The following is a 22,342-nucleotide window of genomic DNA, read 5'->3' as shown; positions in this document are numbered from 1 at the left end:
GTGAGATCTTGGCATGTTCTGGGAGCTCACTTTGTTCCAGCGGCAGCAGAAATCAGGGTTTCCATCCTGCCTGGGGGCATGGCTCTTACAAGTTGTCCCAGAGGCTTCCGTGTCCCCTTTCTGTTCCTTATTCCTGCTCTGTTTCTTCCAGGGCCTTCTTACCACATACCACAGCCCTGCAGCTTTTAACCAGAGGCTGGGGAGCACTAAAGCTTTAGCAAAAGCCACTGCCGTGGAGACACCCCTGGGCCTGCTCCCCTCACTGGGAGGCCTTCTTGTTCGCCTCCTTCCCCTTTCCCACCCCAGGCTCACCCTTGATACATAGTCAACTTGCTTAGAGGTTAGCACACCACAAAATGTTTGTTCTGCCTGGTATTTTTTAATACCTTAAGGAAAAAGAAATACTGTGTCTTTGCAAAGGATAAAGAGAACAAGGTACAGAAAAGCCCACAGTGCCCTCACCTCTGTGTCATTCACCTGATTTCTCCATTTTCTGTTTCACGTGTTCCAAGGCCTGGGTGCAACATGTGCCATGTACCTGTGACCTTGATCCCATGCCGACTTCTCGTCTCTTGGGCTGGCCTGTCGCTCACGTGCACCTGCACCCTGCATGGCCCCCAAACCCCATCCCACGTCAACGTCCACCCCTTTCCCTCCTTAGATAAGCCGTGTGAACTCTACTGCTCGCCCCTCGGGAAGGAGTCCCCGCTGCTGGTGGCCGACAGGGTCCTGGACGGCACGCCTTGCGGGCCCTACGAGACCGACCTCTGTGTGCACGGCAGGTGCCAGGTGACGTGTTTTCCTTGTGTCCTTGGCAGGGCTTTGGAGGGGAGGCTCCCTCCAGAGGGGCTCAGGGTGGCGGGGGCCTGGGTGAGGAATTGCATCGGTGGTGCTGCCACCTGCAGCCTGGCACCCCTCCCTCCCTCAGCAGTGACTGAGCATGAGGCCCAAGTGCAGGCCAACCAAGAGTTGAGGTGCTGAAAGAGTAGTGGCAACATGGGTCATCTCAAAAAACTTGGAGTAACTTTAGACATCATGACAAAGGGAAGAGCAGATAGACTACTAGGTGGGACTGGAAGATGTATACGAACATATGTTTTTGGACAAGCTGTGCTTGGTTAGCTATAAAAGATATAGTAAAACTGAGCAGATGCCTTCACAGGTGGTACCTGGGGATGTGACTATGCTTGGCTTTGGGGGACTGCTCCACCCACTGGAAGATAATCCCCAAACCCATCCTGATGTTGGATGTCTGTGATTCATTAGCATGATGAAAGATGTCATTTAAGAAGACAAAGAGAAAGGAGGGAGGGAGGGTGTCCGATCATTTCAACCCTAGTGGATTTTTTTCCCTGCAAAGTCCAAACTAGTCTAAGACTAGGATTATTCAGGGAAAAACTTGACAGTATCCAGACTCCTTTGGCACTGCCTGGCTTTGTTATCAAATACGAATATGTAGGAGTGATAGACACTTAGTGCCCCAGAGTCTTGGCCAGGCATCCTCTTGGGGAAGGAGAGGCGACAGGCCCTCAGGGCTGCTGCACTGTAGCAAAGAATGGGCAGAGCCTGTGGCGGAGATGTGAACAATGATCTTATCATTATCATTGAAAGAAAAATGGCTGATGGTTCTGGTTCTTTGGTAAACCTGCTAGCAAGCCAAGTGCAAGATCTGTGTCTGTCCTAAATTATACCCTTGCATGGGCCACGGTGCAGCCCAATGATGTATGTTCCTTTAGCAAACATTTCCCAAGTTAAAAGCACTTGTATTCTTTAGAGCAGCACCAGCTGAGCCACCTCCAGCCTCTCACCAGCATCTTCTGCAGTGTTCTTATCAGTGTGGAAACATTTCTAAGAATCCTGAAATTTTCTGGCCAGTGCGGTCCACGTTAAGTGGCCAGACATGATTTCAGCTCTAAGCGATCAGTGCCAGTGTGCCCCTTCCGTGACTTTGGTTCTAACTGCAGCCTTTTCAATTAGGAAATCTCCCCCCATACCATGACAGTGAAACTCTCAGTCCTTTAGTGAGTACAGCGGGGCTTTTGAGCTGCCACTCAAGGTATTTCAATAGCCTTAAGTGTGCAGTCATCAGGGCACCATCGAGCCAGAGCCTGCCCTGCACTTGGGTGTGACATGAATGACATGTGTACACTCGCCTCCCCATTCCCACCTCCCTCCCATTCCACCCCCCAGTCCATCTCAAATGCCTCTACCACCATCTTCATCATTGCATCTACTCACCCTGCGCTGAGACTTAGTGCTCACCAAACATGACCTCTCAAGGCAGGGGGCTCTAGAGCACGGAGGTGCAGACGCTGGCCCCTCTCACAGTGCTCTACGGTAGGTGGGGTTCATGCTCCCTAGAGCCTCACCCTGACAATGGGGAGACCGCTGCCTGCCAGTTCTTGGAAGTACCGTCTCCTCTACCTGGAAGCATCCCAGTGACCCACTGCCTCCAGGCCGCCCACCAGTCCTAGCAGAAGGACTGCTGTCCTGGGATATGGCAACACACCTGCCAGCAAGCACCTCATGAGAGAAACAACTTGCTTTCTGAAGGAAGTTAAAAATCCCATCTGTAATGTTTCTAAGAGTGCTCGTTCTTCAGAGAGAATCTATGAAGGTGAACTTTAGCCCAAGGTTAACTCAGTTCTCACAAAAATCCAAATTAGTAAAGCCAGAGTTAATGAAGTTTTATAATAACATTGAGCATATTTAAATAAGACTAAGAAATTAAGTACAAATACAGTATGTATGCCTAGTTACAGTGATTGCCAAAGTGGAAAGTTCTGGATTTCTGTGGTCCTTGTGAATGAGTAAGGCAAGGAATATTGGTTAAAGAGAAGACGAGTAATAGTAATAAAAAGATGTCTCAGGGGTTTTGTGAGCAGAGGGTCTGTACCTATTCATCAATGTCATTATCTAATTATAGTGGATAAAAGGTAGAAAACATCCATATTTTATGTAAGACAGCACTTCCAGAAATGTTGCCATGGTTTACTTGCTAGCTTTTCCCACTCTTCCCTTCAGCTGTAAATTTTGCTATTTTGGGGTAGCAGAAGGAGTTCTGGGAAATTCTGAGAAACATGGTGACTAGTTGGTGGGGAATGGCAGGGACCAGAGGCTCCAAAATGGCATTTTGAGAAGATTCCACTAAGCTCCAAATAGCAGGCTGATTCAAACCATAACATGAAACACGGAAATACCATTTTACTCTGTTTTATGAGGACTGAGTTAAGTTTCATTTCAGTGAGTCACAAATTACTTAACATGCTGAAATGAAACTTAACAGCGCTCATAAAAGTGGGAGTGAGTTGGGGGAAGAAACACAAACATTGTCTATTTTTCAGCAAGTCCCTATAAATCAGGAGTCCCATCATTAATGATTCCTACTGTTGGCCTCCAGAAGCAAGGAAATCAAGTTAATACGCCTCTAATGTGCAACTTGCCTCAAAGCTGCTGACCGGCAGTGGGTGAGTCAAATGGATGGACATGTCTGCATGGACCTGGGACCAGATATGCTTGGCTTTTCTTTAAGGCCTCATCAGCTAACGTACACTTGCAGCCAATGTACTCCGATTACAGTCACATTTCCTTGGGACCCTAGCTTGTGTACATATCCCTGGCTTGATGAACACCCAAACAAAACACCTTCAGGGCCTATAAGCTTATTCAGTGGAGAGGTTGTGTCTGATTGTCTGTGTTCTCCAAGGGGCTGGCTTAAAGGACAGACAGCCTCTGATAGCATTTTACAAAGAAAAAAAGAGTGGGTGGGTCCACTGCTCTTAGGACTTCAGCGATTCTGGAATCCGGAGCTTATTTCAGTGGACCATTTTCATTGCCCAGAATTTATTGGCCTCTTATTTTGTGGTCTATTAGGCAAGTGGAATTACTGCTAGAATCTAGGAGAATTATAAGAGGCTCTGGCCTCAGAGTCCCCCTGTGTAAAAAGGGGTAACAGGCATGCAGGAATCTGTACCAGGTGTTTATGCATGCATGGGCCTTTCAACAGTGCTGAAACTTTATCCACAGCAGTGCTTAAAACTCTGAAGTCATTCCCTGTATCCCTTTTATCTGATTAACCTCCCATAGCAACTTCTGGATTAAGGCAGCAGACTGAGCTACATGTTCACCCCTCTTCCATCCCAGGACTCCACTAATCCAGTGGTTAAGGCAGAATAGCACAAACCATGGTGGTGAAGAGAAGCAGAGGCCACCCTTTGACAAGAGGGCAGAAGTGGATGGAAGTTTCGCTGAAGAAACAGAGGCCAGAACTGGAACAGATGGAGAGTCACAACCAAAAGGAAAGCAAGATGCTTGAGGAAGTCTAGTACTTGGGAATGGAATGGGAGGGAGGAGTTGGCTGAAAATAATGAGTTACCATTGCTGACCATGCCCGGCCTGGCACTGGGAGCTTGACGGGCTGTTAGGAAGTTATCTTCAGGCTCTTTTCCGAAGTTGTGTGATAAGCTGTTCAGGGACAGCTGAAGCAGGGGAGGGACCCCAGTATTCTAGCATAGCTCCCACCCTCTGGGACCGGGGGCAGAGCCCAGCTTCCCTCCCGCCAGTCCCAAATGGAAGACTGCCACCCTCGCATCTGGAGTTCCATCAGTTGGCCCTTCTGTGCCTCATTCTCAAATACAAGTGGTCAACCAGAGATCATCAGCTCTCTGAAGAAAACCAGCAGCAGGAATGAGAAAGACCAAGAAAAACAAACAGGAAAACTGACCCTGGCAGAAAATTGGGATAATTACTGAATTCTGTATGCAGCCAAATGATCAACCAAGCATGCAGGCAAAATAAAGCAATTTTGAGACGTGGAAGAACTCAGACATTTTATTTTCCATGCATCCATTCTGAAGAAATGACATGTAGTTTAGCAAGACAAGGGTGAAGTCCGGAATGAGGAAGACGAGCCCAGCAGGACTTAGTGGAGCCGACCCAGGAGCCCAGACAATGCTGGGATGGGGGCTGCATCGCTGGCTGAAAGTAGCAACTAAATTTAAAACGAGAAGTAAGTGGTGCCCCCCGAACAGCAGAGAGAGAGTGAGGCAGTAGTTGGAAGATAGCTATTAAGTTGAAGAGAGGAACCGCTTCTCTCAGCCAGAAAACTAAACACAAACAAGACCATCGAAACCTGTGTGAGGAAGTCCCAGTGCAAACATTAGAAAGTTAAACTGCGCTGTTGTGGGAGGGGTGACTCTGCTGTCAGGCTGGGGGTGCAGAGGGCCTGGTTTGAAAACCGAAGTCTCCTAGTCCCAGTCTGGCCCAGGGCCGAGCTTGATGAGAGGTCAGCATTTTTATGTGTTTATTGAACACGTATTCTGTGCTCAGCACCATGCTGGCCACTGTGTTTGGGTTGAGGACAAGAGTACAGAGGATTATAAGACACTGTCTTCCACATGCTTAGGGTGCATCTGTCGGGAAGATGAGACTGACTCATGGGAAACCCTAACAACCACAGGTGAAGGTGTGATCAAGAGCCAGTGAGAGACTGGGTTTAGACAGAGCGGAAAGAACATTCCATGTGCTGGACGCTGAAAGGTGCACTGGGCATGCAGTGCTCAGTAGGACCAAGACGGTTCCTGTCGCCATGCACCGTACAGACAAGAAACACGTAAACTCACAGACCTGGTCGTTCCTGGGACTGGCCCGTGTGAGGATGAAACGGTGTCGTAGACCGTGGGCTGCGAGTGGTGCAGCAGGGCCCTCCGAGGAGACAGAGCCAGCCCAGCGGAGACATGGTGGGGAACGCTCCCAGCAGAAGGCAGCAGGGGCGAGGCGGGCACGTTCCAGAAACAGTGGAGGGCAGGGGGCAGAGGCTCCAGGGCCTGGGTCGGGCAGGGCCGGGCAGGCTGTGGCTGGAATCTGGGTTTATTCTGACTGTGGGTGTGATGGAGCTCGTGGGAGCTGGAGGTGGTTGGACTCAGTGTGCACTTGGAGAAGGAGGGAGGGAAGCTGGGGGGCTGAGCGGTTGGGATGAGATCAGGGAGGGCCCCAGGTTCCTAAGTGCGGGCATACTCGATAGGCAGTGGGGTCCACAGCCATGACCAGGTAAAGATCAATCTGGCAGCAGCGGGGAGAAAACCAGTGTGATAAGTCATTTGCTGAGTAATGAGGGTCTAAACTGGGCAGTGGCCATGAGCACAGAGAAGAAATAGACACTAGAGAGGTTTCAGGGGACAAAGCCACGAGGCCGGCACCTAAGTGAGTATATCAAGAAGAGGGGTCGGAAATGGCCTGGAGGCCTCAGGCTTAGGGCCGGGAAGGCAGCCGTGTCTGTCGGCTCCAGGAGGGTGGCAAGAGGCATCCAACAGTAGAAGTGAGAAGTCAGGAGCCAGCAGCTTTAGAGGAGGAGCCGGTGTCTCCGTGTGGCCCCACCGAGGTCAGTGTCCTGGCCAGAGAGACTAGGGGTGTTGTCAGCAGACCGGCCTTCTGTGAGCCTGGGTGGGAGGGCGAGTGTGAGGTTTAAGAGCCGTCTGCATGTGAGTGATTGTTGCAACTTAAGGAGAAGGTGACATTCCCAAGAAAAATCAGAAGCAGAAGGGGCACGAGAGCTGCCCGCTTTCGGACAAGAGATGGGGGAGGCAGAACTGTCCAAGGGATCAGGAGAGAATCACAAGAGACGCCTCGGATCCCCGCTCCCTTCTCGGCCTCTGTCTTAGCGTCTTTACTCCAGGTTAGGCATGTAACAGGAGTGCAGTAACCGTGCTTTGGGTGAATGAATGTATGCACAGCTGCAGATGGGGTATCATCAGATGCTACAGAGTGACAGATCAAAGATGAGGATGGAGAAATGGTCACTGGATGTGGTGACCAGGAGGTTGTATGTCACTGGTGATGGTCCATCGAGCAGCGGCAGGAATCTGGGCGCAGAATCCAGGTTTCAAATCACTAAAGATGGATATTCTTCACTTCTGTCCTGTTCATGGTCCATCCCTCCCCCTCCTCCAGAACACAGTTCTGAGCACTAATGCTTTTCTAGTCTTTTTGCATGTTTCACAGGAACTGTCTCTACAAAAAGAACTTGTGCTTTTCCTGCCAGGTCCCTACCATCCTGAGCCTTTGATTAATTATGCTCCAGACAGTGTCCTCCCCTTGGTGTCACACACACTCTCACTTCAGCAGAGCAGGGCTCTGACCAACAGATGCTGAGTAGGAACAGCTTTGGAAACTCAGAAATGGGTAGCAGGAATTCCTAGTGTATGTAGAAAAGTGACTGCCGGGGATCACTAAGATAACATGGGAAGATTCAAGAGTTTATTGTTTGGAGTTCCCTTTGATTTTGTCTTCTTGTCCTCTGGAACACCAAGCCTCATAAATACAGACATTAAATCTCCTCTAACATTCAGTATTTTGGGGGAAAAAAGAATCCCAGCCCCTTCCAAGAATATCGTATGTTGCTGGCACTACTGTGTAGCAAAGGGAGAAAAATGCCACTGCTGGCAAATTAGTTTGGCTCTTGCCCCTTGGTTCTCAGATTTGCCGCTGTTCAGACACAGACCTCCCTGTGTGCTCTCCCTTGAAATTCATCTTGGCATCTAATATCAGGCAGAGAGCAGAGCACACAAAACTGTCCCAGCTCCTGGGTGTCCCAGAGAATTAATTTACAGGGTGACCCTGCAAGCATCCCTGTTTGCACCTTACCTAGGAAGCCCACTGGGACAGACCATGACCCACTGCAGGTGGGGCTGCTTAACATCACGGGAGAGCCCACCTGCACTTGGGCCTTTGCACACAGCTCTCGTGCATCACCCTCAAGAGGGATAGAGGGAAGATGCAGTCCTACCTATCAATACCTTCTCCTTCCCCTTTGCCTTTTTTGGAGGGGCAGGGATTCTGTGGCAGAAGAGGGATAGAGGACAATTATCTGTTGAGCCCTGCTCTGCTCAAACGGAGAGAGGGGAGGGGGCTTGTCCCCCAGCCCCTTAGAAGGAAGATGGCCTGTGAACAGTCTCCATCCGTCCTGACAGGGCCAACCTCTCACCAGGGCCTGAGTGGTGAGCCTGGGTTTCTTGAACAAGAGGAGAGGTAATTTTTACAACAACTCTCTGAGATTGAGGTTAATATTCTCATTTTTAGAATGGGGAAACTGAGGCTCATGTCCAAATCTATAACGATCCTCAGGACACACATGGTGAACCTCAACTTTGAGCGCAACATTGACGGAAGAGAAGCTGACTGCCCACCTGCCGGGTAACTTAGCCCTACTCCAGAAGCCAGTTAGCTACAATCTTAAGTCATGTCTGAGGATACTTTTGTTCTGAGAGGTGAAATTTTAACAAAAGAAACTAGTTTTTAAAATCAAAACAAAATGCTGGGTAAGGAAAGAGGAGAAAATTGCAGAGAAGTTTCCCCTTGTATCCAGCCTTTGACAGTTTAACACATAAGGTGATGTGAATCCTGCAAACAAGGCTTTTGAAGGCTTCAGGTCTGGATCTCTGTTTCCTGGGTGGAGGAGACCTGTGAGTAGGAAGTTCTGAACAGCCCTTAAACCAGCATTCAGGTGATCTGTAAGGCCCTCATTTGAAGGCATTTTGGGTTTTATAACTAGACATTCTGTCATGATGGAGCTTCCCATAGATTGTTTACTTGACCTGAGCACCATTGTAAGGGCCCCAGTTCCTGGGAGCAGAGGGGAGTCAGCACCGTCCTCCACATCCCTCCAGGATACCTCAGCCCAGAACTGCTTTGACTCAGGAGTGACAGAGCTCCCAGCGGGAGCTCCATGCATGGGGCCTTTCCAGAGGGAGAAAGGACACTTCTTCAGGACATAGGGCTGGAGTCTCACAGCCATGGCCATCTCCAGGAAGATCTCTCTCTGAGTTCCAAACCTAGCCCATTGGTCTCCCAGTAAGCCCTAGGCCTGCAGCATCACCTGGGAATTCAGCGGAAACACAAATCCTTGGGCCCCACCCAGCAATGTGTGACCTACCCAGGCCTTCAGGTGATTGCAGTGTGCTGGAGTTTAATAAGTGCCACCCCACGTGACCTGTGTTCCTGGGCCCAGGAGATTATCTGTCTGCCCTAGAAATTCACCACAGATGATCAAACTATTATTCCCTTTAGCAAGTGCAGAGCAAGAATTGTGTGAAAGGGCGTACCATTTTGATAGACAAATTTTAGCCCTCAAGACCTATCACCCCAATGGAAAAATAAGCAGGTGGCTCATGTTTCGGAAAGGATCATGCAGCACCTCCTGAGAGAAATAGATGACAGTGGGCCCCTGGACTTACCTGTGAATAACCTGGACTCTAGGAAAAGAGGCCAGGGCTAGCTTCTTGCAGGCCAAGTGTGCCCAAGTGTCACAAGGCAGCAGCGCACTCCGGCAGTCCCGCAGGTATCAAGGCCTTGCTGGGCTCCTAACCGATGGTGACTTCATCCCCGAAAAAAAGGAAGTCAATTCCAAACCTTGCATGTACTTAAACTTTAGATCCCGTGAGGTCTATCTCAGTGCGAGTTGGGGCCTTGCTACTGAGCAAGCGTGTACATGTTCTTTGTATTAGGTTTTAGGAGCGATGGTGAGAATCACAGTGAGGGGAGACAATTGCCCCCCTGACCTGCCTCTGCTTGTCTGGAGCAACATCCCGAGGACACCTAATGCTGGTCTGGCTGTGCAGGGGCTTTATAAGCACTCACTTAAGCTACTACCCTTCCTTACTATCACTTTTCTCTTTCCCACCAAGATCCTTCTTTCAGGGGACTCTTTGGAGGGAAAGCGGTTTGCTCATCTAGGAAAGTGCGTGCTCTCCTGCTAAGGGCCCTTCCTCCCAGTGAGTCCCTTGTCGCACTGCTCCCTGAAGCACCTCCCACTCCTGTCCTTCCTGCATTCAGGTGAATTCTTGGTCTGGCAGATTTCAAATGCAAACTGTGCCTCCTAGCCATGATCTCATAGCCAGACAACAGGTAGCCTTTTGAAATTCTAGCATGGATTCTCCCCTCACATTTCCTTTCCCCAAAGGTACTGTTTCTGGTGTTCTTTTAGCTTCTCTATTCTGAATGTTTCCAAACTCTCACAAAGCCAGCATACTTTGGGGAGAGGCCTTACCTTGTCCAGAAGGCCTTGCCAGGCTGAGGACAGTCAGGGGAGATATCCAGCCAGCCTGGAGCTGGGAGGCAGGAGGTGAGGGACTGTTCCTGGCCCTGCCAGTCACTTGCTGTGTGGCCCCAGATTTTTCAGGTGTCATCGCTGGGCTTGGGGGAAGCTGTCTAGAACAAGTGGGTTGTTAACTTAGAGCATCTAGAAAACTTTTATCAGGAAACCCCGACTGAGGTATCGGATGCTACCTGCTCAAGTCAGAGACCCACTATTGCTGGGCAGGAGTGTGATTAAAAAATAATAAAAAGCCAGTGAGAGAGAAGTCTAGAGCTGAGAGCACCTGGGAGATGGGGAAGCCATGTGGGGACAGGTCAGGGTGACACGAAAGCAGCCAGGGTACAGGGGCTGGCTCTATGGGTGTTGGCCCTGTGGCAGCACTGGAAACAGGCTGGGGACTGGGACATTGGGCTCTGGGACACGAGGAGACACGAAGACAGGCAGCACACACGTGGCCACACAGACATGTCCCCAGGGCATTTGCTGAGCATGCTGGCTGAGCAAAATTTCGGACCTTGGCTGCCTTGTATTCTTAGCGCCTGTAATTTTACATTAAGCATCTTCATAGCAATCAGCCAGCAGTCCAGATCATGAACTTAGCCAGCTCCTGCCACATGATCCAAGTTCCAGGTGCCCTGTGGCAGCCTCCCTGTCGCATTGGTGGTCTGCGCTGGCAAGGTGTGACAGTCAATGCCAGTTACCATCGGGTCTCCATGTGTCACTAAATCACCCGTACGTCCACTCTCTCCTTTTGCTCATTGCCTGGCCTCTGGCTGCTAAAGCCCCTGATCTTGCCTTTACCTGTTTTTATACTAACTTTAAACACGTTTGAGCTTCTTTTTTTTTTTTAAATGCTGCCCTTTTTCAGTTTTCATAATGGTCATTTTGGGACCACATTTGCTCTGCACTTAGCATATCTTCAAGTCTTCACTGAAATATATTCAGTGATGCTATCAATTTTGTACACACGATAGTAATTTCTCATTAATTCTTTCCCAAAGAAACAAAAGGATCCAAGGGTGAGACTTCAGGACCGTTGACTATGAAGAACACTCACTTGCTCTTCGTGTAGCATTCCGCGGTGCCAGGGTTCTCCAAGTGTGGTCCCGGCCAGCAACAGCAGCATCACCTGGGAACTTCATAGAAATACAGATTCTCAGGCCCACCCAGCCCTGCTGGATCAGAAACTCTAGGGATGGATCCCGCATCAGTGTTTTCACAGCCCTCCTGGTGAGGCGGATGCACGTTTATGTTGAAGAAGCACTGCCTTTATGAAGCAGAGGGTTCAGTTGGTGAGCCATGGGGCCAAGCCTTTGCCTCCAGGAGGTCTGCTGTTCAGCGGGCTCTGCCCCGTGCCCTGCCCCGGTTGGAGTGGGGTGTAAGGAGGGAGGAAAGAGCACAATCACCTTGGCCTGGGTTATCTGGCTGTAGAACCCTTCACAGCTTGAGGCACCAGTACCTAGTGCAGGGTACAGGGCAGTGGGGAAGACCCAGTTCTTGTTCTGGAATTCTTCACTTTAGGGGAGAAATGTGGAGAGGCATTTTAGCAATTTAGCTAGCAAATAATTAAACACACCAGTGTTTACCATAACATAAACTTAGGTATGTTATTTTGCAGGCCACAAAAGCCTCGTGCATTTTTTTTTTTTTTTTTAAGGAAAAACAGGAGTTCACAACCTTTTCCCACTTTTTATGAACTGATGTGGGCTGTGCTGCCCGGAGCCACCCAGGGTCAGGGTGTCCTCTGCCCTCAGACAGACCTCGTTGAAAAAATCTGAGCAGCAGGGTATCTTCTTGGGCTAAATCCCCCTAACTGAGAACTAGGGTGCTCATTCCCAGCCATCCCTGAGTGAGCTCTGGGCTTCCCGACTTCAGCAGAAAAGTCACTGTGGTCTCTGCTGTGTCTCCTGAGACTGTTGGCTGTTCCAACTGAGATAGAACCAAGGGCCCACGCAGCTCCGAGGGGATCATGGATTGTGTGAAATTATGGCCACAACAGAAAGTGTGGTAGCTGGCTTCCCTCCCTCCCCTCAGCCCCGCCTCAGGCAGCTCTGGAAGGGGCCGGCTCAGGCCTCAGTGTGAGTTCTGGGCACTTGGGCCTTCGCAGGCCCCTCCTCCATAACAAATACTAAAACCTGTATTTGATGACTCTGTGGGTGTAAAGACAAATGTAATACTAGTTGGATCGTATACTTTTTTCTCTTCTGATTTTAAAATAAATTAAAACATTTGCTTGGGCCTCTGGAGGTATCATGGGCCCCCATGCGCCAGCCTGCTGGGCCTCATGGAGAAGTCAGCCCTGCAGGGTGTGTCTCTGAGTCCTATACCCAGAATAACCCAGCATTCTGCTTATTTAGAAAATCGGCTGTGATGGAATCATTGGGTCTGCGGCCAAAGAAGACCGGTGTGGGGTCTGCAGCGGGGACGGCAAGACCTGCCGCGTGGTGAAGGGTGACTTCAGCCACTCTCGGGGCACAGGTGAGCTCAGGGCCCGAGGAAAGGTGACCTGGGCCACGCCTGGTGGACGGGTGAGTGTGGGCCCCAAGGTGTTGCTGCAGCTACTGGACCTCCTACAAGTGTGGTATATTTTATTGCCCCAAAGCCAATCTTATTGTATATTGTGTTGCCCAAAAGCCAACGATCACGTGCCTTCCCTGCATCGCACATTTAAGGAGTAGTTAATAGTAGATAGGGCACCCAGCACCACAGTCTTAGGATTTCTGAAAGGCAGAGAAGGACAGTTTAGCCAGAATGACATCTTTAGGTTCCTAGACGTGAGCAGTCTGCCTGTGGCCCTCCGGGTTTGTCCCCGAGGTCCATTCTCACACAGTAGCTGCCCTGCCCCACCAGCCCCGCCCCTCAGCATGTGCCAGCCCCTCGTCTGTCCAGCACACAGAGGCGGTGATGAAGACACTTTGCCACATCGTTTTTACCTGTGGATGGAAGAGGTTTTCTCTGTTTCTGAGTTTTCTGTCAGTAAGAGTAGAATAGCGTTTACACACATCCCTAAAATGTGCGTGAAGCCTCGTGTTCCGGGACGTCTGCGATGCATCCACCGGCTGAGGCTGCAGAGTCACTGCATCTCCCGTGTCCCAGATGCAGACCTCCTCCAACTGTGGGCGTGGAGAGGTCGGCAGGGTTCAGCTGATGGACCTCACAGTCTTTCCACTGGAACCATCCTCACAGCTGTGGGCTGCTTCGCCCAGAGGTGGGAGAGCATTTCTGATTTCCCGTCCTGGTGGCCACCAGCTTATGATGTCCAGGGAAGTACCTGCTTGATACTCAATGAGGGGAGCGTGAGGCGGGCAAGTCATCCGGAGGGTGAGTGTCCCCTCACCCGACGTCACCAAGAGTGACATCACCAAGATAACTTCTTGAGTGGAGCTGAGCTGAAAAGCTTCTGTTCTAATTCCCACAACTGCTTTGAAGAGAAGTGTTTCAGTCCAGTTCCACCCAACAAGGGGATAGAATCACAGTTGTTCCTTCCTGTCCCACAGAGTGGGCCTCTAGGAAAGGCAGAGAGGAGAAGTCTGTGCACATCCCCCTTTTCTCTATTTGGATAGAAGACCTGGTCTGGAGGAAACATTCCTTCTAGATACTTCGTGGAAAGGGCGGCCTATTGCACAGATGCTTTGCAGGATCCCGTGAAAGCAAAACCAGGGGCAAATGCAAATACAAAATGACATTAAAAATTACACTTCAGGCCCAGTAAGGGCTGGTTTGAGGACTTAAGGATAGGTGCCCAGGCTGTGGAACAGGAAGCTTGAGTGAGAACCTGTGCCTGCTGCCCGGCTCCCAAGGAAAGCTAAAGGAGCTGATGTTGGAACAAGTCGGTGTGGGGGAGGTGCCCTCCAAAGCTGCACCATGCAGGACAGTAGCCACAGGCCACTGGCATTGATTCAAATTTTAAATATAATTAGTTAAAATTAAGCAAACTTAAAACTTCAGCCATCAGTCCCGCTAGCCACATTTCAAGTGCCCCGTTGCCACATGTGACTGGGGGTCCCGTGTTGGATGGTGCAGAGAGAGAACGCTTCCTTACAGAAAATTCTCGTGGACAGCACTGCTCTGAACCTTTGGTAATGTCTGCTCTTTGTTTTGTCTGATGCTACTTTCTCTATATGGACCCTAGCTCCAGTTTGCCATGAGACTGACCTTGCCTGCTGCAACTGTGCAGCAAGGACAGTTATTAAGAATGAGACCTCAGCAGCTGGCAAGTGTTTACTACTGATTTTTTTTTAAAAGCAGCATTAGAACCTTTTATGTAAACTGAATGCTGTGCTGAGCTCCAATAAACTGGACTGACTACAATTGCTCCATTCTGTCGAAGGCAGGTCAAGCACAGCCGTGCCCGCTTCTGCCCCCTGGGCAATTCTGTAGAGCATTAAGGAAGGTTCCACCATACACCTTTGTAAACTTCCACTGTATGCCACATAGCAGACAACTTCGAGAGAACCCAGATCAGGGCAAAAGCATTCCCCCAGTGTCTAATCCATTTGTTGCCCTTTGATCTTGGCATGAACACATCCATTCTTCCGATCACAGCAATGTCCTTTTCCTCTGCTCTCTCCCTTCTCCATCCCACCCTATTCCTGGCCCCAACCATACACAGAAGGGAGATGGGCGTGAATGTGCAGGCTTCCTCCTGGGGAGATCAGGCCTCTGGCGCTGTGGCAGCCAGTCCCCCATAGAATGGCAGATGCTGGAATCCTCCAGGGGGTAGTGGTCCCCACCCTGACATGCGGCTTAGTGTTCCTTCACAAAAGCCTTAGCAAACCTTCAGAGAAAGATAAGCTCAGTTAGCTTCACCCACCTATAAAAGTTCTGTCCTTCTGAAGAGTTGCCAAATGTCACACCTTCATTTTGAAGTCTAAAGCTGTTTTCTCCAAATCCTTGTGGTTGAGGTCTGTGAGCATAAGCTCATGTCAGTGTGGATGCTGTTAATTGAAGATGCCTGTGGAATGCTCGCTCACACGTGGATGAATCACTAGCTAACAAATTTCATCAAACACTAACCTGTAACCCAGGTCTGGCATTCTGGAATGCATGTACGAGAGATACTGCTCATGCTCACCCAGGTGGCCATTCACCCAGTAAACATTCATTCAGCACTGCTGTGTTTTCAGAGCAAGGTGTTGCGGAAATAAAAGTTAACTGTCACTGAGTTGGTCACAGTCAAGGGAGGTGCTCAGCGGGGATGCTGTGGGGCCCCAAGTTCTGGTGGGGCTCCTCGTCCAGCCCTGTGGGCAGATGACAGTGGTCCCCAAGCCCTAAAGGACAAGTAGGAACTAACTGACAGTGGGGGTGGGGGAAGGACATTTCAGGCTGAAGGAAAAACCCAGCTTAGAAACGGTATAAAGCTCCCGGGTCATGTAACATCTAGGTGACCCCAAGTGCAGCCGGATGGATTCGGAATCCTGTCAGTTTAGATAGGAAGGTAACTTTCATCTCTGCCCAGCTCGAAAGACTGGGAAGAGGAGGAATGCCTTATCACCCTGAGGGTGAATATCAAAGAAAATACCATACCAGAAAGATAAAGAGGAATCAAATGCAGGATTTGTGCCCAATTATATATGTGCCCTGACCCTTGCCTGAACTCTTCTGGGTCCTTAACCCAAGTACTTGAGCTGAGGACCCAGAGCAGACCCACACAGGGACAGTGTCCACGCCCCCAGGGTGTCCTTGAGAGGTCCCAGTGTAGCATCCTGAGTGAGGTGGTTTATTGCCCTCTGGCCTGTTGCCTCCCGACTTTGAACAGATGAGGTCCTGGGCCACTCATCTCTAGGAGGAATCAACTTGAATTGGCTATCATATTACTTTTCTGATGGATGGGCTTCAAAATGCCCAAGCTTTTGGCTGAGATGAAACACCTGGACTTTTTTTAATTTAGTAACTTGAAAGTTCTTGATAGGATGCTTTTGTTTCATTAAGGTGTCATTTTCACATTATTTCATGCTGCTCCTTGACACTAGAAAGGTGACTGGTGTCCGTGGACACTCAGTCCAGAACATACCGGGACTGAAGTCCCCACCGAGAACCGGCCATGATGCCCCTTGGGCTCTGAATCCCTTTGCACTTTTTTCTCAGAGAGAACCTTCTCAAACAATCAATTCTTAAAAGGGAGAGTGACGTGATCTATCCCTATTGAATAGGGACAGATCCACCTGTCACACGTTTGTTCAATAATTAGCTTTAGAACCTCTGCCTTGTGCCAAGTTCTGTGCTCCAGTCTCTAGGTATGGGGTGTGGAGGTTCCATGGGGAAATTTACCACCGTGTGATGGTGACACAGGACTCTTCTCTGCACTGACTACAAACTACAGTATCAGTTCCTGCAATGTGCATGTAAACCAATTACAATGTATTTCTTTTTCTCAGTCAAGAATAAACTTTGTACCAAGGTGTCCACGTGTGTGATGGCAAAGGCTGTTCCCAGGTGTTTCTCATGTAAGATGTTTGGCTATTCTGTGCAGAACTAGTGGTGACATGCCTGGTGTGGGGCTTTTACCTCACTTACGTGCCTGAATGTTTGCTGAGTAGAGTCAGTGGGAGTGAGTCATGCATGAAGCCACGGATAAACACTGAGGCCATTTATCGCTCATGTGTAATTGATATTTAAGACATTACCAGAAAGAAAAAATATCGAATAAAACCAATTTTAAGGCTGTGAAAGATAAAGAGTCATGGGGATTAGGGGCCATACAGAAAGAAACACATGTTAGTGTGCCAGGGATACATCTTCATTCTCCTCAGCCCCACCTGGCACTTCGGCAGAAAATGCTAAGATATGCCAGAGAATTTAGCCACAGATGATGCTTTCTTCCATAAGGAAGTTTCCATATTACAGGGTTGGGCTTCCCAAAGGGCAGAGGGCACTTGGTAAGACCCTCCTGGTCTTCGTGCTGGAAATAAAAACCATGGCCTTGCTTTGACCCACCTGCGCTGACCTCACATTCTGAGAACTGAACCAGAATATTAGTCTAGACTCCTGGGCTTCCCAAATCCTTTTCCACTGGAACCAGAACAACCTTTAGGGATAAACATAAAGACAGTAATACTCTCATAAACAACTTTCGTAAAAAGAGAGAACTAGAAACTTACACAAATCCTCCAACAAGCATTTTTAAAGATTATTACCAGAAAAAAAAGAACTTTGATTTTTTTTTTTGTATGTGTTTGATACAACCTTTTGAAAGTGTCCCAGTCCTCATAGCCAGTTTGTTACCTGTGTTCCATCATGGTACCTTACCAGCTCAATGGTTTTCTTCCAAGGAAAGTTATTGCTGCTGAACCTGAAACAAGGGAAAAATATGATCTAAATCTTCTACTTGTGAAATTCAGACAGAAAGTATTTTGCAGGGAAATATAGCCTGATGATAGTAATTTTTCAGAACAGTTGAGCCAGGTTTAAGGTCAACATTACTTTGAAGTTCCTTCTGACTACTTGTCCTTATGGCAAAAATTACGTGTTCTCCTAGAATAATGGCAACAGTATTGAATTTTATCCTTGGCTTCCTCATGACCCCAAATCGTGTCCCTCTAACTGGATTTCTCCTGCTTGATGGCAGAGACTAGAATGGAAAATCATTCCAAAGATACTCTTGCTATCTTACCTAAAGTATGACTCCATCTTGTGAATTCTTAGAGTAAAGCCCCCCTTTAATTATATTTCATGCCCACTCAACATGGTGATGTCTGGCATCTGCATAGGGGGACATCTGGTATGAGGGATGACAAGGTGCTTTGGGACTTGGTGATAGGGCTCTTTCCCTTGCTGGTCACTCTCCACAACAACCTCAGGGTGGGCTCTGAGCTCTGGGTAGGGTAGGGGCCATCAGAAAGAGGACAGTGAGTGAGAGATGGTTTCTTTGATTTGAGGACAGAAGCCCCGCATTTCATTTCAGGGATATTCTCTTTCATTACTTCCCTCCATATCTTGAGCAGAGAGGCTCATCTTAGAAAGAAAGGTTAACAGAGCCCAGGCACAACAATGACCTGACCCATTGTTCAGGGTTCACCTGAGGATGTGCCATACCTGAGTTGTGTGTCTACCCTGAGCTCTTTACTGTTCATCTGCCTCTGCCCCAGAGGGTATATGAGAAAGGAGAGTAAACAGGTGCCTTTTCAGTGTTGCTCCTTGTGCCAAATTTAAGCTTAAAAATAGGCATGGTGAGCGTGCACTGGTTGCAGATGCCCCTTGCTGTGGAATGTGGAAAATTAACTAATTTGGACCCTGGCGAATATGTCTGTTGCCTTAGATTCTGCAGCCTGGTGATGCTAACACCAAGGTTTGTTAGTCACAATATAGGAAAAGTCCTTGTAATAGCAGTAGCTCTCAGAGAATAATTCAGCTCCGCAAGCAGATCCTGTTCCCAGGTCAGTTTTGTGCTTTAAGTGGAGATTCCTCCAAAAAAGGTTTTAATCACCACTGACTTCGGACAATTTTGTCTTCATTTTTGGTAATTCACAATCCTGTATGCTTGGAATCCAATAATTCTTCAAACTCCCCCAGAAGAAGTGGATTTCTCTAAGAGAAATTTATGGTACAAAATCCAGTGCTGTGATTCTCAAAGATTTTTTTTTTTTTTTTGTGGCCACCCTTTTTAAGTAGAGAAGGATTCCTGGAGCAAAAACTATTTTTAATCAAAAAACCTTGCCTCACACTATAAGGACCAGACAGTGGAGGGGCTGTGTGGGCAAGTCAGTGCTGCTGCTTCCTCTAAGTCAGAGGTGGTTGGAAGGGATCCCCTGGAGGACTACACTCCCATCTGGTTCAAGAAGTCATCCTGCCTGGGAATCAGGATGGATCAGGGCACAAGAAGTAAACAACTCGAACCGGACTATGTTGCCACCTGTGAAGTCTTCAAGTAGAACATTTATTTGTAAGTGTCCGAGGCTGGATCTGTAGTAACAATGCCAAAACATTTGCTATCAAGACTAAAGGACCCCGCTAAACTTTCCATCCAGAACGGCTGGTTGAACACAGGTGTTTATCTCCTTGGCTTCTCAAGATCACCTTAAAATGAATGAACAGGAACTTTTTAAAAGATCTAGGGAGAACAAGGACACCTCAAGTGGATGTTCATATGTGTTTGAATCAGAATAAATAGACTTGGTTTTGCTGTAGTAAATAAGCAAACAAACAAAACACAATGTAAATACCCCCCAAATCAGTGGCTTAACACAAAAGTTCATTTCTTGCTCACACTGCATGTCCAGCATGGGTTGGCAGGAGGCTCTGCATACCATAACCACTCGTGGACCTGGGCTGACAGATTTTATTGTCCACACACTGCCACAGTCACCTTGGCAGGAAAAAGGGAACATGGCAAATCAGGTGCTGGTGCTCTTAAAGCTTCTATGTACACATCACTTTCCCCCACATTTTAAGGGTCAAAGTAAGTTACATGGTCACACAATTTTAAGAGGGCAAGGAAATGCATTCCTCCCATGATTCCAGAGAGAGACCTGGAAATATTTGGTGGCCAGTATCATGACACATCACCTATAGCAAACTTTTCTGCATTCTGATACTTCGGTTGCCAACACATAACAACACTCCCTGCCCCCTAACTGAAAGCCAGTCCTGACCATCAGCACACACCGCCCATATACAATAGTCCCCCCTTATCCCTGGGGGATAACTTCCAATATCCCCAGTGGATGACTGAAAGCATAGATAGTACAGAGCCCTATATATGCTATGCTTTTTTCCTACAAATACATACCTGTGATAAAGTTTAATTTATAAATTAAGCACAGTAAGAGATTAACAATAATAATAAAATAGGACAATTATAATAATATACTGTAATAAAATTTATGTAAATGTGGTCTTTCTCTCTCTCAGAATATCTTATGGTACAAATTTAATGCCTTTTCCATCTTAACTAAGCACTTATCACGCACCATGGCCATAACTTGTGCGGTTTGAGGTGCAACAGCAAAACTAGCACAAATTTCCTTTTCCTTCTTTATAATTTTATAAATGGGAGATTCATTCTTACCATAGATCTTAGCAACCTTAGCATATAACTTCTTTTCCTCTCTTTATTGTCTAGAACTTTCACCTTTTCACTTAAAGAAGCACTTTACAGCTTCTCTTTGGCACATCTGAGTTGCCAGCATCATTCCTCTGGTGCTTTGGGGCTGTTATTAAGTAAAATAAGGGTCACTTGAACACAAGCCCTGTGATACCACAACAGTCAATCTGATAGCTGAGATGGCTACTAAGTGACTAACAGGCAGGATATGGTTGACAAAGGGATGATTCATGTTCTGGGCAGGACGGAGTGGGACCATGTGAGATTTCATCACGTTAGTAAAATGGCATGCAATTTTAAACTTATGAATTGTTTATTTCTGGAATTTTCCGTTTAATATTTTTGGACTGTAGTTAACTACAGGTAACTAAATCCACAGAAAGCTAAACCGCAGATAAGGGGGCTACTGTATATAGAGACAACCCGTCTGTAGCATCCTTCTTGAAAGAGTCTGCAACACAAATGGGAAAGACCAAGATAACTGAAAAGATGACCCATGAGAAAATCAAGATAACTCAAATAATAGAAGTTCAAAATCTCTAATAACTATTCTTAGATTTGAGAAGTGAGTTTATGCATAAAACCAATACAGAATGTCATGAGAAGAAGCAATCAGAAAACAAAAAGGAGATCTCAAATATTAAAACTATGACTACCATATTAAAACCTTGTAATAAAAGGCACCATAAACAAATGACAAATGACAGAAAAAAATGTGTGCAACAAGTCTAGTGAGTAAAGAGTTTGAGTCTAAAATGTATTAAATACATATTAATAGATATTAAAATATATTTCCAAGACTCCTGCTTATCAATTAAATCAAAACAAAAAGCCAGTAGAAAAATGGGCAACACTTATGAGCAAGACAGTTAACTGAAGAGTGAATGCAAACGACCAATAAATATGTGCTAAGATGCACGGCCACATTGATAATAAGGGAAAGACAAATTACGTTTATGACGTAACAATTTTTCACGTCTTGAACTAGCAAATATCCAGAGGCTTGATAATATCAAGTATTAAGAAGTCTGTGAATAAATATGTATTCTCCTGTGGTATTGGCTGACTTCTGTATTAGTTAAGCCATTATGGAGGGCGATTTAGATGTACATTTAAGATTTAAATTGCATGTGTGTTTGACCCAGCAATTCTCACAGCTGGCCTGGTATGACATTGTTTATATGCACAAGAAGATATGTGCAGAGCTATTCATTGCAGCATTATTTTTAGTACCTTTGTAGAGATATAATTCACACATCATAAAATTCATCCATTTAAAGTGTGCAATTCAAGGGGATTTAGTACATGCACAGAGTTTTGCAGCCATGACCACAATCATCCCAGAAAGAAACCCCACACCATTAGCAGTCATTCCCCATCTCCTTCCTACCCCAGCCCTAGGCAACTACTTTCTCTGCCCATCTATTTATCTATTCTGGACACTTCATATAAGTTGCATCGTATAATACGTGGTCCTTTGTGACTGGCTTTTGTAACTTAGCATAGTATTTTCAAGGTTCTTCCTTGAAACATCTATCAATGTTTCATTCCTTCTTTATTTTTTTGCTGAACAATATTCCATTGTATGGTCATCGTATTTTAAAAATACATTGAATAGTTGATGGACATTTGAGTTGTTTCTACTTTTTTGGTTAGAATGAATAATGCTGACATAAACATTTGTGTAGAAGTTTTTGCATGGACATATTTTTCATTCTTCTTCGGTGTATACATAGGAGTGGAATTGGTAGGTCATATGGTAATTCTATTTTTGAGGAACTACCAAACTCTTCTCCAATATGCCTGCACCATTTTACATTCCTACTAGCAATAAGTGAGGATTCCAAATTCTCCACATCCTCTCCAGCACTTCTTATTGTTTATCATTTTTGTTATAGGCATCCTAGTGGGTGTGAAGTGGTATCACATTATGGTTTTGATTTGTATTTCCCTAATGGCTAATGATGTTGAGCATCTTTTCATGTGCTTCTGGCCATTCATATATCTTCTTTGGAGAAATGTCTATTAAAATCCATTACCCATTTTTAAATTGGATTGTCACTTTATTATTGAGTTGTAAGTTTTCTTTATATACTCTGGACACAGTTCTTTCATCAAAATGATTTGCAAATATCTTCTCCCAGTGTATGAGTTTGCCTTTTCACTTTCTTGATGGTCCTTTGAAGCACAAAGTTTAAAATTTTGATATG

At 47.0% G+C, this 22,342-nt stretch overlaps 1 protein-coding gene across 4 annotated transcripts in view; it reads left to right on the top strand.

The window, feature by feature from the left end:
• Positions 1–22,342, top strand: part of ADAMTS17 (ADAM metallopeptidase with thrombospondin type 1 motif 17) — a 354,869-nt gene that overhangs the window by 244,896 nt on the left and 87,631 nt on the right. For all 4 annotated transcript variants that reach the window (XM_060096914.1, XM_060096913.1, XM_060096915.1 and 1 more), the window contains 2 exons: positions 662–789; positions 12,448–12,568. In XM_060096914.1, the coding sequence (XP_059952897.1) occupies positions 662–789; positions 12,448–12,568 (249 nt within the window). The remainder of the gene's footprint in view (positions 1–661; positions 790–12,447; positions 12,569–22,342) is intronic.

The sequence above is a fragment of the Mesoplodon densirostris genome, chromosome 4, assembly GCF_025265405.1.
Source record: "Mesoplodon densirostris isolate mMesDen1 chromosome 4, mMesDen1 primary haplotype, whole genome shotgun sequence".
NCBI lineage: Eukaryota > Metazoa > Chordata > Mammalia > Artiodactyla > Ziphiidae > Mesoplodon > Mesoplodon densirostris.
This window is presented reverse-complemented; position numbering and strand designations above follow the sequence as displayed.